The 17077-nt window shown below is 40.1% G+C and overlaps 1 protein-coding gene across 2 annotated transcripts in view; it reads left to right on the top strand.

Annotated features, from left to right (window-relative positions):
* Positions 1 to 3980: 3980 nt before the first annotated feature.
* Positions 3981 to 17077, top strand: part of gabra5 (gamma-aminobutyric acid type A receptor subunit alpha5) — a 63134-nt gene continuing 50037 nt past the window's right edge. For both annotated transcript variants that reach the window (XM_036570743.1, XM_036570742.1), the window contains exons 1-5: positions 3981 to 4352; positions 5235 to 5319; positions 5626 to 5750; positions 9745 to 9812; positions 10118 to 10338. In XM_036570743.1, the coding sequence (XP_036426636.1) occupies positions 5237 to 5319; positions 5626 to 5750; positions 9745 to 9812; positions 10118 to 10338 (497 nt within the window). In that variant the 5' untranslated portion in view covers positions 3981 to 4352; positions 5235 to 5236. The remainder of the gene's footprint in view (positions 4353 to 5234; positions 5320 to 5625; positions 5751 to 9744; positions 9813 to 10117; positions 10339 to 17077) is intronic.

Below are 17077 nucleotides of genomic sequence, written 5' to 3'. Positions count from 1 at the left end.
TGGAGGCAGTTCTTTTGCTCCTAGCAGCATAGCCATTTTGCAAAAAATCAGTCCTTTCAAAGAGGGAAAAACATGCGTTGGGTGCTCTCTCTGCAGCACATACCCACACACGCCCACGAGTCATCATCCAAACAAAGCAGCCCACTCACGCACCATGATCTGTCTGAAAAAGCAAAGGTTCCTGGGAGTGTGGGCTGAGCAAATGGCACCAAGTCACAGTCATACAGCGAGCCAAATGCTGTTAAAGCATTTAAAGCGATGCTAGTCAACCAAATAGGCCGTGGGTGGACCTAGGACCTTCAGTACCATCTCCGTCTCCATGGCCAGCGTCTCCAGGTCCAAGGGTGTCTTTGATCCGTTGGACCTCCTGATCCCGTGACAGAACACATCACACATGCTTATATGGCATTTTGCGTCACTATATTTAATTCCTCCCACAAGGGGTACACAGTGTTGCTATCTATGCTGTCTCTGATCCACTGAAGGGGAAAAGTAGTACAACATCACTGGGGGAGAATGAAAACACGGCAGCGCCGGGTTCCCCTGTAAAGGTTTTGCCTTCCATTTATGTCAAGTTGCAGATGCAGCAGATACCTTCCCAGATTGAATGGACACAGATAAATAGATCCTGTGGATGAAGCGAATATCGTGCGGAACCGAATGAATAATGCATGTACGCTGCTGACATTGGAGGCCTGATTTGTTTTAGATTGAGACGGGCTTGTTCCAAGTCTCTCGCAATAGCTATTGAAACCTTCAAGGGATTCAGGCGGCTGCGAAGAGCAAGGCAGATGGCTACGCAGGTGCAGTATATGAGGATGCTCAGCGAATACACTAACCCACAGGCTTGTCTGCTTTATTCATAGTACACTTTTGCACATATGATTATGAAGATTAATTGCTTACCTTGTGTCATAGATTGCAAAAAGCTTTTTATTTCCATCCACTGCATTCCTGAAAAACACAAAGGAATGAAACATTACTAATCACTTTTATGTGACATTAACATTGTTAACTAGTTAAAGGGGAACTCCACTGATTCTTTAGAACATCTGCATAATTAAATGATTAAGATGCAAACAAATTCCTTCGGTCTGGGCTGATGGGAAATCCTCTTTTATATAAAAACATACCGAGTCCAGATTTTAAACTGTAGTGGTGATAGGAACCAGGCATTCAAAGAGTTTAATGAAATAATTTTTTTTTACATGGTTAGGGATATATTGTTTCAGACATTGTTTTTATGATAGTTTTGTGATTTTGGCCTAAGACATATTTCTAAAGGCTTTCATGGTGGTCAGGTACAGGTAGGGCATTGTAAGGCAAAATGGGCTTTTTTAGGATTTGCCACTATTTTACCATTGACAATATTACATATAAAAACTCTTATGTAGGTTAACAAGTTGTTTTTTTAATCAAAATGACTACATTTACCTTGATTCCACCTGGTTCCTATTACCACCACTGTAAAAATTCCAAGTCAGTAAATTTCTCTACAATGCAATTTCACATGAAACCAACTACAGTGTTAAAATGTGAGTTATGTAGAATTGTGTGTAAATTCCCCTTTAACAGTTAGTTAGATGGTATGCAAGCATACATATAAGACCCATGCTATGAGTACATTTATATTAAAATATAACAGTAGTGACATTTATTTAATTCAATGTCTGCATGTTGACGTTTTTCACATGTGCAAATTCTTTCTCAAAACAGTGTGTTTTCTCCCACACTACAAGTTCATCTAGCTGTCATGCCCCAGAAATGAACGTGCAGGTTTCTAATATAATGACTACCGGCGCCTGTGAAAGATTTCCTGCCATTGTATGGTTGAGGGAACAAGTGGCAAAAGTCATCATATCATGGACCAGTAGTCATTTCTGAGAAAATAACATTTGGTGGTTTTTGGGTGGGGTGGTAGGGAGTTCAACAAATAGTAATTCTGCTACTGTAATACTGAACTACAGCCAGTTCAAATAAGCATGACTGAGGCTCAGTGGCGCCCCATTAACCCCACACTCTTGTATTCAAGCTCTGATTAACAAACACACCCATACACACATCCACAGATGGATGCACAGGATCGGGCTGATCTGGAACTCACACGGCACAGGTGGACTGTCACAGCTGTTGTTGTGACGAGGTCTCTGGGGTTTTACATCAATAAAGTCAAACAGCATTCAGACACAAACATTCCAAAAATGAATCACAGTCCAGACATCAGCTCAGCTCAGCAGATAAACACCTCAGATCCCCTGTCGAATAACAGCACAGCACTGCTCCTCCGACATGACATACACCTGATTATCATTTTGTCACAGTAAACTTTGCTTTACAAAGCAATATGGCAAAAACTACATATGTATTTTCACACTTGCGTAGAACAATGGTTTACACTCCACACTCTTTCCGACAGCTACTGAACGTTTGATTTTCACACATCGTGCACGTGTAATGAATTTCAGGCTATATAGGTTTGAATCACTCACAAAAACTGGTTTTAAATAGGTCTGTTGTTTGGTCCTTGTTGTTTGTTCAGCATTAGCTGACGGCTATAACCCTGTTACCGCTAGAAGTAGATGATTTTAGACTTATCTTGACTAAAGAACAAATTTAATCCAAAGTATGGATTTGAATTTTGAATATGCTGCCTCGTGCCTTAGACACTGTTTTATGATAGTTCTGAGATGAGGTTATGTCCTAAAACGTATTTTTAAAATCCATTCATGGTGTGGAAGCACTTGCAGGGCCTTATGAGGCAAAATAGTCTCTGAAGAAAACTTTTCTTTTTTTCAGATTTACCACTATTTTACCTTCACCAACATTACATACAAAAACCCAGAAGACATGTGTAGGTACTCCTGCCATTTTGATAGTCAATAAACTGGCTATTTGTATTGTAGATATCACAGCCTTTTGGTTCATATCACCACCTATGCTAAGAAACTTGAGGCAAGTTTCTCTACAGTAATCCATTTCACATCAAAGGACTCTGAATTACACATAGAATTGTGTGTAACTTAGCGCAAATGCCCTTTAAGGGAGGTCTTTTTTCCTTTGCGCTGCCCCTCAGCTATCTAGTTCCCTCTGTGTGTGACACTGGATCACAGGTAGGCAACTATGTGTTGATCTACTGGCTGAGTTCTAGCACTGCAGAGTGACAGGGAGCATCAGAAAAAATGGGATTAGAGTTCCCTCTGATGGTTATGCTCATTACTACTATCTGGTACCCCTCCTCCACAAACACATACACACAACCACACACAGGGACTCAATACCATGCACATGTTTCATTGCAGAAACCCTCTCTGTCCCTCACAAACCTTCCTGTCTAAGCTCAGGCCTGTCCATCATCCAGCCTAATGTGGTGACCTGATACCATAACCCTGTCCACCTGGCCCCTTTCACTGTAAATCCTCTCCAGTTCAGTTCCACTGTACTTGTGCCCTGTGCCTCTGTGGCAGCTCTAGGCAAAATACTAATGAGGGAAACCTCAAAACTGTCGCCAACAAACTGCTAGCATGTTAACGCTGTACAAATAAAGGCAGACTTTATTGGAAATTCAGTTGAAATCTGAATGTTTTAATATTGTTTTTGCACGCGTGTGGGATTTGTAGTCCCCTTCCCCCTTTGGCTCAGGGGAGGCTGCTGATTGGCGCGTGAGAAAACGCAGAATAAGCAGAAATGTTGGGAAATCCACTCGTTTTGCGTTAGCATTTTTTAGCCCCAGGGCGACTGTGTTTTCCCCCTGTCCTCTAAAAGAGCTTACAGTCAAGTTCCTCCACGTCTTCCCTCCCGTCCTTATCCCACCTGGGGGAAATTATGGAGGAGGTGGCGCGCCTTCTGTGCTTTCACTCCGATTCCCAGTACGAACCAGAACCAGTGCGGCTGGAGTAGGTCCAGCAGTTGGGGCTGGAAACCACATACGCCGCCTAGCGGTGAGAGGAGGAACTTGCTACTCTGCAAAAGCCTGGCGGGATCTCCAGCAGAAAACAGCGTTCTGTCACATTTCAGGAGGGGGAAAAGTGGTGGTCTATTGAAAGGGGTGCATGCAGTGTGAAACAAAGACAAAGGCAGAGCGGGAGCAGCTAGACGGGGTGTGAACGCGCACACTGCCGCACCGCGCGCTGCTTTTGTGCTGTGTGTGCTCGTAACAGCGCAGCGTTGCAGGAGTGATGGGGAGGAAGGCGAGAGGGGTTTCGTGTGCAGCGGCTGCTCAGTCCTGAGTGCTGAAGGAAGGAGGAGAGAGGAGAGGAGGACGGAGAGGAGCTCTGAGGCTCCACACTGCGGGCTCTGCGGCCACTTCTGGAGGAATCCGCTACGGCTCAGGAAGGCGTCAGCTGCACCAGCAGGTAAAGCCTTTCACGCGGCTTTTCCGTTCCCATATGGCTTTTTAAAATATGAATGGATTCAGTTTTTGTCTTGCAGCTGCTCCGCGGAACACAGCAGCTTTAAAACTAGAACTGCTGCAAACTGAGTTTAAGACGCTGGGAGACGGTAAATGACGGTGTAGAGCAATTAAAGGCTGCTGCAGACGTTACTGTGTGGAATATTGAACATTGTCTCAAAGCCATGTTACTTAATCATTTATCAGGTTACTGATGCACTCTGATTAATTCAGTAATGAGGGGGCTGTTTGGTTTCTGTGGGGTAGACATTAAAATGGTAGCTTTTGTTTACTCCAGACTCACTGACTGGCATACTAATGTCCATTAGGCTACAGTACTTTTGTCCTGGGCTGATGTTTTAAGTAGTTGGCCAGTGGCTGAGCTACAGCAGCCCCGTGACCCGAGGTGGTCGTCTGCGTGAGTAGAAACTGATGAGGCGTTATTTATTATGACTGAGCAACAACAACAAAAACAAAAGAGAATAACAGGAATAAAGAAAACAAATAATAATCACAATTATTATTATTATTATTATTGCATATGTATATATATATATATATATATATATATATATATATATATATATATATATGTGTGTGTGTGTGTGTGTGTGTGTAATTATACTTGTTTTTTGTCATAACCTGGACATGAGTTCTCTTCTTCCTCAAACTCTCTTCTCTGCTGTGGTCTATGTTGCTGTACATCAGTCTACACCAGCAGTGCGGATGGTTTAGTTTCAGAGTGCCAGTACAGTTTGATATTCTGGGGGTCTCTCTTTTTTGGTGCTCATCCTCAGCTGTTTGGCTGGGCTGCCAGTGTGGTGAGTCACTTGGCTCTGTTTTGCAGGTATGGGCTATGAGGCACACTGCAGCGCTGCAATGAGAAGCGTGTGGGTCACTGCTGTCTTCGTCTCCTTCACATGGCGTCTCAGGTACAGTACTACAGCAGCACTAGAGTTCGTACCACTGGCCCATGTGGGGTCCGTGCATGTAGAAACCTTTCCAGTGTATCATTTCGAACATATTTGCCATTTTTCACTGTGTTCATCAATAATTGCTATTTTGTCTGCAGACTTCACTTTTGAACTACTGTGCAGAATCAAAACTGCTCTTCTGTGTTTTAAAAACACATGAATTAAAGGATTTATTCCTAAAATGAGATTGAGTTCATTAGTGCCATGCCAGGGGTGCAGTTCTTGAAGTGGATTACAGTGTGACGGTGTGTGTTTCTGATCCAGCCTCTGCCAGACGGCCACAGGGACTCCTAATGAGGCCGAGCTGAATGACAACATCACAGTTTTCACACGCATCCTGGACGGGCTGCTGGATGGCTATGATAACAGGCTGCGGCCGGGCCTGGGAGGTAAATTCTGCACAGACACCAACTACTCTCTGCTGGAGCACACACTTTAAAAAACTGTACTTTTTTAGGGTACAAACACTGAATAATCTCTCAAGGGTACCTATTCAGTACCATTAGTTAGGAAACATAATTGTATTCGATTTCAATTATATTTTTAAGTTGCATTGGTTCCATACACCCCGTCTTTTCTCTAGGCTTTTTAATTTATTTCGCTACTTAAAAAAAGTTAAAAAAGGTACAAAAATGCCCCCTGGGAAAGTGAAAATATTGTACCTTTATAACCAATTTAAGGTACCTAATTGGATCATAAAGGACATGTTGTACATTTGATTTGCATTTACGCTGTTTGGGAAAGTAAATTTTCCTGGACAGTGCTTTTTATTCTTTAGGGTAAATCTCAAGTGTGTACACTAGAGCTCCCTGTATACTGTATGTATCTGCTTATGTACTGTACATTGCCAATAAGGCAGCAAGTCAGTACCTTATGAAAATCTTTCTGAATGCTGAAGTGATATATGACTATGAAGCATTCTCATTGTATGGTTAAGGGAGGGAAGATGGAGGAGAATGGGGCGAGTAGAAAAACATGACTCTCTATTCATCCCAGCCAATGAGATGTTTTAACACGACAAAAGTAATCACTGTAACGTCGAGGTCCTCAGTGCATTTCAAGCGTCTTTGCCAGAGCTCCGAATCGAAGAGTTCCTGAGCAAGAGAGAAAGACTGTGTGTGCATGAGAGAAAGAGAACGCGTGAGAGAGAGAGAGCAGCTGAAAGTGTGGATGCTGACCTTGAAAAAGCGATCGCTCTTTTCAGAGGGGGAAGGTTCATTGTTCTCTGAGGACTGAACCATGGCAGAGAAAGAGAGATGGAGCGAGAGAGGGAGAGAGAGAGACCCTGGCCTGCTCTATTCATGCAGTAGCGTTGGAGAGCCGGACACGCATCTCCAGCGGCTGCTGTGTGACGTTTGTAGACAAAAGATGGCATTGGACATGATTTAAAAGCGAGCTGTAATTGGAGCTGAGGAATTCGTCTCTTTCAGAGATGGTTTGTCTATGAGGAGAGCACATTCAGTGCTGTTCACTTCTGCTCAGGTTTATTCATTCTTTATAAACTACCATCAGGTTTGAATTTTTTAATGAAAATCGAACGGTTTGCACATAATCTGCTTTTCATGAGACTTTGAACTAAAATATTCAATGTGTTTATCAATATTTTATTTCTCCTTCAGTGTGCAACAAGTCAATCAATATTGCAAACCCTCAGAAGACATTTTTTATATGTGGCATTGCTTTTGATACGGAAATACAGGAATACATTTTTAAATGTATTTCAGGTTTTGAAAGACATGAAAACTACAGCCATCTTGAGTAAAACCACTACACAGGTAAATCCAGGGTTCCCTGGAGATCCGTAAGAAGTCTTAGAAAGTCTTGAGTTGGATTTGGGGTGCTTGGCAGCCTAGAGGTGGGAGTGGAGAGCCAGCAGCCAGAAGGTTGTGGGTTCAAATCGCCCTTAAAAATCACTTATTTTTCACAGTTAGAGGTGTAAAATTCTTAGACAATGCCTAAAGACTGAGTTGAAAAGAGTCATTGTGTACATTTGAACTAATTCCAAACTATGAATGTCCAGCTCACAGTCGTCCTGTGGCCAGAAACTGACTAATAAATAATAAATAAATGCAAAACACACTGAAAAGACTGCAAGAAAAAGAGAGAACAGTTAATGGCACTAGAAAAGGAAATTGGAAGGCTAGAGCTCTCTAAATCTATTTCTCTAAAATATACTTGAGTCTGTGTGCACTGCTGTGCGATAGAAATGTATTATAGAAGCTTATTTTCCTTTGTTGAGCTCTTAAGAAGGTATTAAAATGTATTTAATTGCGTAGCAACCCTGAAATCTGGAAGGATCAGCACATGTGTAATCTGTTGAATTTGGGGATCTCCATTTTGACTATTATTTATATTTTAGTAGAGTTAAAGGGCCCGAATCATAGAAGACCAAATTTTACGCCACGCTGTGCCTTTCTGATGAAACTATCCAGTGGAAAAGTTGTAATAGATGTAATTCGGCTCTGTTTGGGTTAAATTCATATGTTCTGATAGTGCCCCCATATTACGTACGTTGTCTGTTCTCTTTAATGTTGACATTCCTTTATGTCCAGGTTTGCTTTTACTAGGTGATGATTGTAATGTAACTCCTAATTCACTGCAAAAAGAGTTTTAATGGCAGCTTTAACAGCTTCCAAGAAGTCTATTTTGAAGGGTTGGTTTGCGTCAGATATTCGGTTATCTTCATCTTGGCATTGCTATTTTTTTTTTGATAATCTTATTTTGGAACTGGCTACAGCTGAATTTCACAAGGCGAAGGCTGCCACAGTTCAGAACTGGTCAAATATTATTGCCTTTGACAGGGCCTTGTAGGGCCAGAGTATTCTAATTTAATATAATATTTCTTTTAAGTTTCATTGTTTGATTGCTGGTCTATGGGCATGATGAAGATACCATCAATAACAGCCCCCACCCCCAATATCTGTTTTTATTGTTGCATCTTAAGCGTGTCTGTATGTTATCAAAAATCAATAAATATTCATTAACAAAAAAAAAAGAAAAACAAATTTTCTAGCATTATTGTGATAAGAGCTGAATATTGTATGCAAACACTGTGAAAGCTTCTAAACATACAGTTCATTCCTCAGTCCATACAGTCCATATATGGAAACTAAGCTGCAAAAACAGCTCATTTCAGAATCACTTTTGTGATGTTGAAAAACATGAACAGTTTAGCACTGTGCTTTCATATTGAAGTTATAAGGAGTGTTTCAGCCTCGACTGCTTTTTAAGTGAGCCGCGGCCAGAATACTTAGAATTTCCGTTATAAGGGCTCAATACCAAAAACAGCGCGTTTAATTTTACATATAGAGAGGATGAAAAATGGTCATGTAAAAATGAATTTTGACTCTTTTTGGTATCAAACTATCAAAATATTGTAGGATAAGCAATTGGTCACTGCAGATAGATGAAATCATGTATTTTTCACAGTTAGAGGTGTAAAATTCTTAGACAATGCCTAAAGACTGAGTTGAAAAGAGTCATTGTGTACATTTGAACTAATTCCAAACTATGAATGTCCAGCTCACAGTCGTCCTGTGGCCAGAAACTGACTAATAAATAATAAATAAATGCAAAACACACTGAAAAGACTGCAAGAAAAAGAGAGAACAGTTAATGGCACTAGAAAAGGAAATTGGAAGGCTAGAGCTCTCTAAATCTATTTCTCTAAAATATACTTGAGTCTGTGTGCACTGCTGTGCGATAGAAATGTATTATAGAAGCTTATTTTCCTTTGTTGAGCTCTTAAGAAGGTATTAAAATGTATTTAATTGTGTAGCAACCCTGACATACCAGAAACAGCCTGTATAATTTTACATATAGAGAGGATGGAAAATGGTCATGTAAATGGTCATTGACTCTTTTTGGTATCAAACTATCAAAATATCGTAGCAATTGGTCACTGCAGATAGATGAAATCACATATTTTTCACAGTTAGAGGTGTAAAATTCTTAGACAGTGCCTAAAGACTGAGTTGAAAAGAGTCATTGTGTATATATGAACTAATTCCAAACTTTTTGGTATCAAAATATCATAGTATAAGCAATTGGTCACTGCAGATAGATGAACTTTTCTCCAGTTGGAGACACAAATTTTGTGTTTGACAAAAGTAATGTAGAGATATAATGAACCGAAACACCAAATGTAATCTCTTTCCTGACCCCTGGTTAACCGAATAGCCATTCATTAACTCTTGCGGATACTCAAACATCAAAATTATTTAGAATGCATATTGTGAAATTCACTCTGAAAGTGTTCTTTTGTCTCCAGTCAGACTAAAATCTGGCATCTAAAAACACTGTAGATGCTCATTACTGTGGATATGGCTGTGTATGTTAAGGTGATCCCTAAAGCTAACTCGATTTCTCTTTGTGACCTTACAGAAAAGGTGACTGAGATTAAGACGAATATCTTTGTCACCAGCTTTGGCCCTGTGTCAGACACTGAGATGGTAAGCTTATCCTTCGGCCATAAAAAAAAAGATCATTTGTGTCCATAATTAGCTCCAGGCAACCAAGTCCTCCATCGTCACACTCCCACCAAAGCACCATTTGCCACACAAGTTTCTTCTCTCCATTATTGTTGTTTATTTCCATTTCTCATTGCCTAGTGCTAGGTCGGCTGCTGGATTAGCTGATGGATGGCGGTAATATTGCTCATTTCCATATTCAGCAGCTCAGCTATGTCATGTAATTTGGTTCTCACTTCAAGATGTGCTCTAAATGCCCCATTGCTAACGCCTGCTTTCCTCCGCAGGAGTACACAATCGATGTGTTTTTCCGCCAAAGTTGGAAGGACGAGCGCTTGCGCTTTAAGGGGCCCATGGGGATGCTGCCTCTGAACAACCTGCTGGCTAGTAACATCTGGACCCCTGACACCTTCTTCTTGAATGGCAAGAAATCCATTGCTCACAACATGACCACACCCAACAAACTGCTGAGGCTGCAAGACGACGGCACGCTGCTATACACTATGAGGTGAGGCTTTCTGAACATAGTGTAGAACAGAAGCAGGGGAGATCGTGGCACAACCACACATATTCTGGTTTGTGCTGAATAATTTTTAAATTATTTAAGCAAGATTAACATTTTGCTATATACGCAACCTACATATCTCTGCTACAAATGAAAATGTGAACTTGTTTCAAGCACCTACTGTTTGAGAACAGTGCAGCTGAATGCAGTGTTAATGTTACCTATGTTAAAACTAACCCTGCTATAAGTAGACTGCAATTTAGCCTGGCTAGCATTCACTATGTTTAATTTACATTCTTCATGTTGGTGCTATATTACATCAAGTAATTTAGCACGCCACTCTCTGCTAACTGAATGTCTTACATACCTGACATTGACTGTTTTGATTGGACTGTTTTTTCTGTTTACTTTAAAATTACACCATAGGAAGCCTTACACCGATCAGGCATAACATTATGACCCCCTCCTTATTTCTACGCTCATTGTCCATTTTATCAGCTCCACTATATAGGTGCACTTTGTAGTTCTGGTGGTGGATCATTCTTAGCACTGCAGTAACACTGATGTGGTGGTGGTGTTAGTGTGTGTTGCACTGGTCTGAGTGGGTCAGACACAGCAGTGCTGCTGGAGTTTTTAAACACTGTGTCCATCCTCTAGTCATCCTCTAGTCCTTTATCAGTGGTCACAGGACGCTGCCCACAGGACGCTGTTGGCTGGATATTTTTGGTTGGTGGACTATTCTCAGTCCAGCAGTGACACTGAAAACTCCAGCATCACTGCTGTGTCTGATCCACTCAGACCAGCACAACACATACTGACACTCCACCATCATATCATACTGCAGTGCTGAGAATGATCTACCACCCAAATAGTACCTGCTCTGTGAGGGTCCATGGGTGTCCTGACTACTGCCGAACAGGGCAAAAGGGGGCTAACAAAGTATGCAGAGAAACAGATGGACTACAGTCTGTAATTGTAGAACTACAAAGTTCACCTATATAGTAAGTGGAGCTGATAAAATGGACAATGAGCGTAGAAACAAGGAGGTGGTCATAATGTTATGCCTGATCAGTGTATACTGTAGATAGCTACATGGTTAACAAGCCTGGAAATTTACAACTTATGTAATTTATACATATTTTAAACTGTTCTTTCAAAACATTCTGAAGCAGCAAATGACACACAGTGCAGTTAACTGACATGTGTAAAATGCACAAAATAGAATTTCAGCGGTTTTCATGGATATAATGCTTGTTATCTAGCAATACAGCCAAAAATGCAAAGAGTCAGTATAATGATGTAACACCAATACCAGTATACCTGTATATATGATATATTGCCTGGCACTAGGAGTACCCCACAATTAAATTATCCCAAATCTAACAAGCTTTTACTCTTATTCCACTCCATGCATTCAGCCTGGCACTGACTGAAGAGTGGATGTTATAAATATGTGCGTCATCAGTGAGCAAACTGGTAATTCTTGTCAAACCCAGTTTGAGAAGAACAAAATCATCTTCTACATCAAGAAAAGTTTGCAAAACCGACAGCTGTTCTGTTGTAACTGATAATGCAGCAGCATCAGTGCTAGTCAGGAGCTTCAGATGTTGTTACGGTTTCCTTTTGGATTTGAAATATCATCAGCTAGTAAGCTGTCCCTGTAGCTCATCACGGCAACGGGTCCAGCTAAAAATGTCCTGAAAGACACTGTTCAGTTGAAAAATGTACGCAGTTTTAAGTAAGGCATTGTATGACGTACTATTTTATAGATAACAGTATATCATAAAGTCTAAGAAACCACACAAGTGAGTAAAGTCGTATGCAAAAGTTTGAACACCCTGGTGAAATTACATGTTTTGTTGATTTTCTAAGTGAAAATAAGTTCCATCTTCTAAAGAGAACACACTTAAATCTGTCTGCACAGTTTAGTGCACAATTTCTGAGTTTAACATATTGGGAAAATACATAAAACATAAAATGCAAAAACGTTTGCAGAAGACACATTTTATGTTTTATTTTTTCCAAAAATGTTAAAGTATTACGCTTACCTTATAGCTCCAGTTCAAAACTAAGACTAAATTCCAATTTTTTTATTCATTTCTTTATTTTACCACTGTAGAACAGGAGCCTTTTCTGCTCAGGCTATGCACAGGCAGCTTAGTCCAGAATTAGAAAAGAGCTGTAATAGTTGGCACAGTCGTGGATAAGCACACTCTCACTTTGTTTCTATCTCTCTCTCTCTCTCTTTCTCCCAACCTTCACCTCTTTAGACCTTCCAGAGCATCATGTGATAGATGTGTTTAGCACATACGCTTTTGGCCCTCAGTTCCAACACTGTGCAGTACTTATGGGAATAGCACAGAACGTACTAAAGGCCTCAAAACCAGGACTCAGCAATTTTTTCTTGTGTAGGCTGTGTCCTAAAATAACACACCTGCAAATATTAGCCTCTTTACCGGTATATAAACACTATTACTTGATCTTATGCCGTCTGCCATTGTTAATGAAACAGATGCAGTGCACTAGAATAATGGCCTTTTCTTTTCCACAGGGTTGAATTTCATTGTGAGAATGTAGGCTTATTGTGGAAATAGCCTTGAGTTTAAAATGGCTAATAATGCATATACAGGCATGTGCGTGTGTGTGAGACCAGTGAATAACCCTATGGGGACATGATACAAAGCTTTTGTGCTCCAAACATATCAGCCTCAGTGATTAACATTCGGGCCACGTGGAGTTAAGAAGGGGCCATATCATGGAAAACTGAATTTTCCTCACTTTTTTGAAATAAGAGTTTGATGTAGTGTGTAAACATTGGTAAAGTTTTAAAACATACTGTTCCATGGAGACCATATATCGCTGTTGTCTGAACAAAACCTCGTATCTCCAAAATGGTAACTTTACAGGAGAAGGAAAAAAACAAACTTTCAGTGTATTTCCAATGTATTTCAATGCATATTCAATGGAACCAGACTTTTTGTCCAGGTAATTTTGGGCCATTTTTTTGGTCCATTCATCATGAAATTTACACACAATGTAAAAGGCAACAGGTATTTTCAAATTATGTCAAAAACTGAAAAAAACAGCAGCGATATGCAAACTAAGCTGATAAAATCTGTTTTGAATTCACTGTTTAGGTGATTTCATGCAAACCAACACATTTACATACATCCACCGATTCAGCCAACAGCACTTTAGCTCGCCCATTCATGTTGAACTTATAAGGAGTGTTTCAACCTACACTGCACAGTAAAGTGCAGCCAATCATATCAGAGCTCAATTACGTAATCTTTGTCCAAAAAGAATAATATGATATGGACCCTTTAAAGAAAAGAGTCCTTTTTCAAATTCTTTTATTTTTGCTTTTTTGTATTTGTTATGAATTTATTCAGTCTTTCATGGTTTTATGGCAGGCTAGGAAAATTGAGAGAGGGAGAGAGAGAGAGAGAGGGAAAGAGAGGAGAGGAATAGCAGCAGAGATATAAAGAGCTTGTGTGAGTATATGTTTTGCGCTTGTGTTGTGGAGTTTTTCTCTGTGGACTGTCTGCTCCATTAACCGCACTATAAGGGCACATACCCACACACACACACACACACACACACACACAGAAAAATATAGACAAAGCCATACGCACACACTTCCAAAAACTCTCTCTTTCTCTCTCTCTCTCTCTCTCTCTCACACACACACACACACACACAAACACACACTCATTCCTGCTTTCATCAGCAACATTCTTCTGCTCAACTTCTGCTCTGCTCACTGCTGTATTAGCAGACAATCACAGCCTCTACTGTACTACCAGGTTTGTAGAGGGTGAAGAAGCTAATACCATAATAAAAAGGTTCTATACAAATGCAAGGTTTCTTCCTAGAACCTTTACATTATGTGGAGATTCAACTTTAAAAAAAGCTTCTTCATACTCAACACATCTCATTTGCCAAAATGATCCTACACAAAAACCACCCATCGAATGTTTTTAGGAAACCAAAAGTGGTTCTTCTGTGGTGCCACACAAAAACCATTTTTGGTACCTTTGTTTTTAATAATGAAGGCTACCAAAAACACGTATTTTCTAGGAGAACCTGCCTGACTGATAGCAGTGTGGGGCATTGATATGTCAAAGCATAGTCCGGAGATAAAGGGGATGCTTGTGTGTTATTCACTTTAAGAGAAAGTTATTTAACCCCTTAAACTTAGAGATGGATGAATCGAAAGATTCCAGTCACAGTATTTTAACTGTATTATGGTATAGTCATAAAACTGGCACTAATCACAGTTTGGCATTAATAATGTTAATGAGTTGTCCCTGAGTGCTAATATGCTCTGGACTAAACTAAAGGAATCTAATCACAGTATTGTAAACATAAACCAGGCAGAAACTACATTTTCAGAAGGAAAGTACTATTTATTTTGTTTTTTATGGATGTTAAATTTTCTTTTGAAACAATCTGATGCTTCCATCAAAAGACAAATTGCAAGTAACGCTCACGTCTTGGCAACTGGAGCACCACTGCTGTATCAGCATTATGTCCTAGATATTATGCTAGGTAGTTATCAGATACTTTCTGAAATATTGCTAAAACTATAGAATGTATATCGCCCAGCTCTGTTTAAACTATGGACTTATTACTTAATTATAACTTAAAAGACTTATAATTTAGTAACTACTCATTAATTATTCTAACTACTACTAATTATTCTGTAACTGTTATGTAGTTACGAAAGTAAGGAATTAAAGTGTGGGACACATACAGATGTTGCAGTTTAATATTATCAACATTATCTACTTATTTAGAGCATTTTGCAGGGTACAGTGTCTTGTAATTACAAACAGTAAACTGTGTAGAACATTTGAGAAAAGTCCACTTAAAGATAATCTCGTATTATCTTTTTTTTTGCCTTATAACAATTCCATACAATTATGTAAGGCTAGAAGAGATCAACATCTTATAACACAGCCATCAAGTCATTAATGCAATCATTTGTTCTTGTTTGTTAGACATCATCATCCACTCTGGAGAAAAAGCTGCTCACTCAGATATTAATGGATCTGAGAGAGGAAACAGTCACAGTCATTTAGGATGTGATATTTGATAACTCATCTACAGTAGCTCAGCCCAGAGATACAGTTTCACTGCAGGCCATTACATATTATTTGTTCCACTCTTCAGGGAAAGATGTGAGGAGTGTTTTGAGGGAAGGAGCTTGCTTGTAGGCTTCATACACAAGGCCTGTGTGCCAGCGCTGCTCTGAGAGTACAGAGCGCCAGAGTACCTCCACTGGCACAAAAACAGGCCAGAACACTTCACCACCCACATTCTAAAAGTGGAACACAGTCTACAGGCTTTTATTAGAGTTAAAAAGCAGGTTAGGAGACCGAACAAAGGAGAGATGTACCAGAAACAGCCAATTCCCGCTCTCTTTCAGCTGAACCAATTTGTGGAACAGCTGCTGTGGAAAGAGCTTCTCTATACAGTAATATAGCTCTGCTCTGATTAGTTGATACTTAAGATACTCATCCGTTAGTTGATACTTATACCAATTGATACATTATCCAATAAGAATAGAGATATACTTATAAACCTCATCAACCAATTGATAAATATTAACCAACATGAGTAGAGATGTGATTTTTAGACATAATATTATTAACTGTATATGCAAAAGTTTTGGCGTCCTTGGTCAAATTACAAATTTAGTTGATTTCTCAAGTGAAAATAAGTTAACACACCCTCTACAGAGAGCACACTTCTGCACATTTTAATGCACAGTTACTGTTTATTTGCTGAATTTAACATAAACATTAACATAAAATGTACTGTGCAAAAGTTCTGGCCCCTGTTTGTTCTCTGTAGAGGGTGTGTTAACTTACCTTCACTTAGAAAATCAACAAAATGTGTAATTTGACCCATCAAACTTTTGCTTTCAAGTCCTACAATTACACATTGTATCCATCTGTCCATCTGTCGCTCTGCATAATTTACACTTTACATGGTTCATTGGTCAGGCCCCCCACAGGACCACCACTGAGGTATTATTTGGGCTGTGACACTGACATGGTAGTGATATGTTCGTGAGTGTGTGTGCTACGGAGTGTGTGTCACACACACGCCTCAGTGTCACTGCTGGACTGAGAATACTCCACCAACCAAAAATATCCAGCCAACAGCTTCCTTTGTGCAGCGTCCTGTGACCACTGACGAAGGACTAGAGCATGATCAACACAAACTGTGCAGCAACAGATGAGCTGTCATCTCTAATCAACAAGGAAAGTGTGTCTAATAGAGTGGACAGTAAGTGTACACAGAGTTTAAAACTCCAGCAGCACTGCTGTGTCTAATAAACTCATACAAGCACAACACACAATAACACGCCACCACCACGTCAGTGTCACTGCAGTGCTGAGAATGATCCACCACCTGCTGTGTGGTGGTCCTGACAATTTATGAACGGAGTAAAAAGTGGTTAACAAATTGGCCCAATCCCTTTTTACCCCTTGCCCCCCTCTTTGAAGGCTTATGATTTCCTAAATTTAACTGAAGACCAGCAGTGAGGTTGCTGAACTTTACTGCTCCTCTGCTAACAAGTGGTATAGATAAAAATATGAAATGTGATTGAGCCCAAACTATGTAGAGCAGTTTGTCACAGCCAGGAGTGTTGGATCTGAACTGGGTGGTAGATCTCCAGGACTAGGTTTGGGCACCTCTGATGCAGAGAAACAGATGGACTACAAGGTGT

This window comes from Colossoma macropomum, unplaced genomic scaffold (assembly GCF_904425465.1).
Source record: "Colossoma macropomum unplaced genomic scaffold, Colossoma_macropomum, whole genome shotgun sequence".
NCBI lineage: Eukaryota > Metazoa > Chordata > Actinopteri > Characiformes > Serrasalmidae > Colossoma > Colossoma macropomum.
Note: the sequence above shows the minus strand (reverse complement) of the source record. Positions and strands in the feature narration are given on the sequence as shown.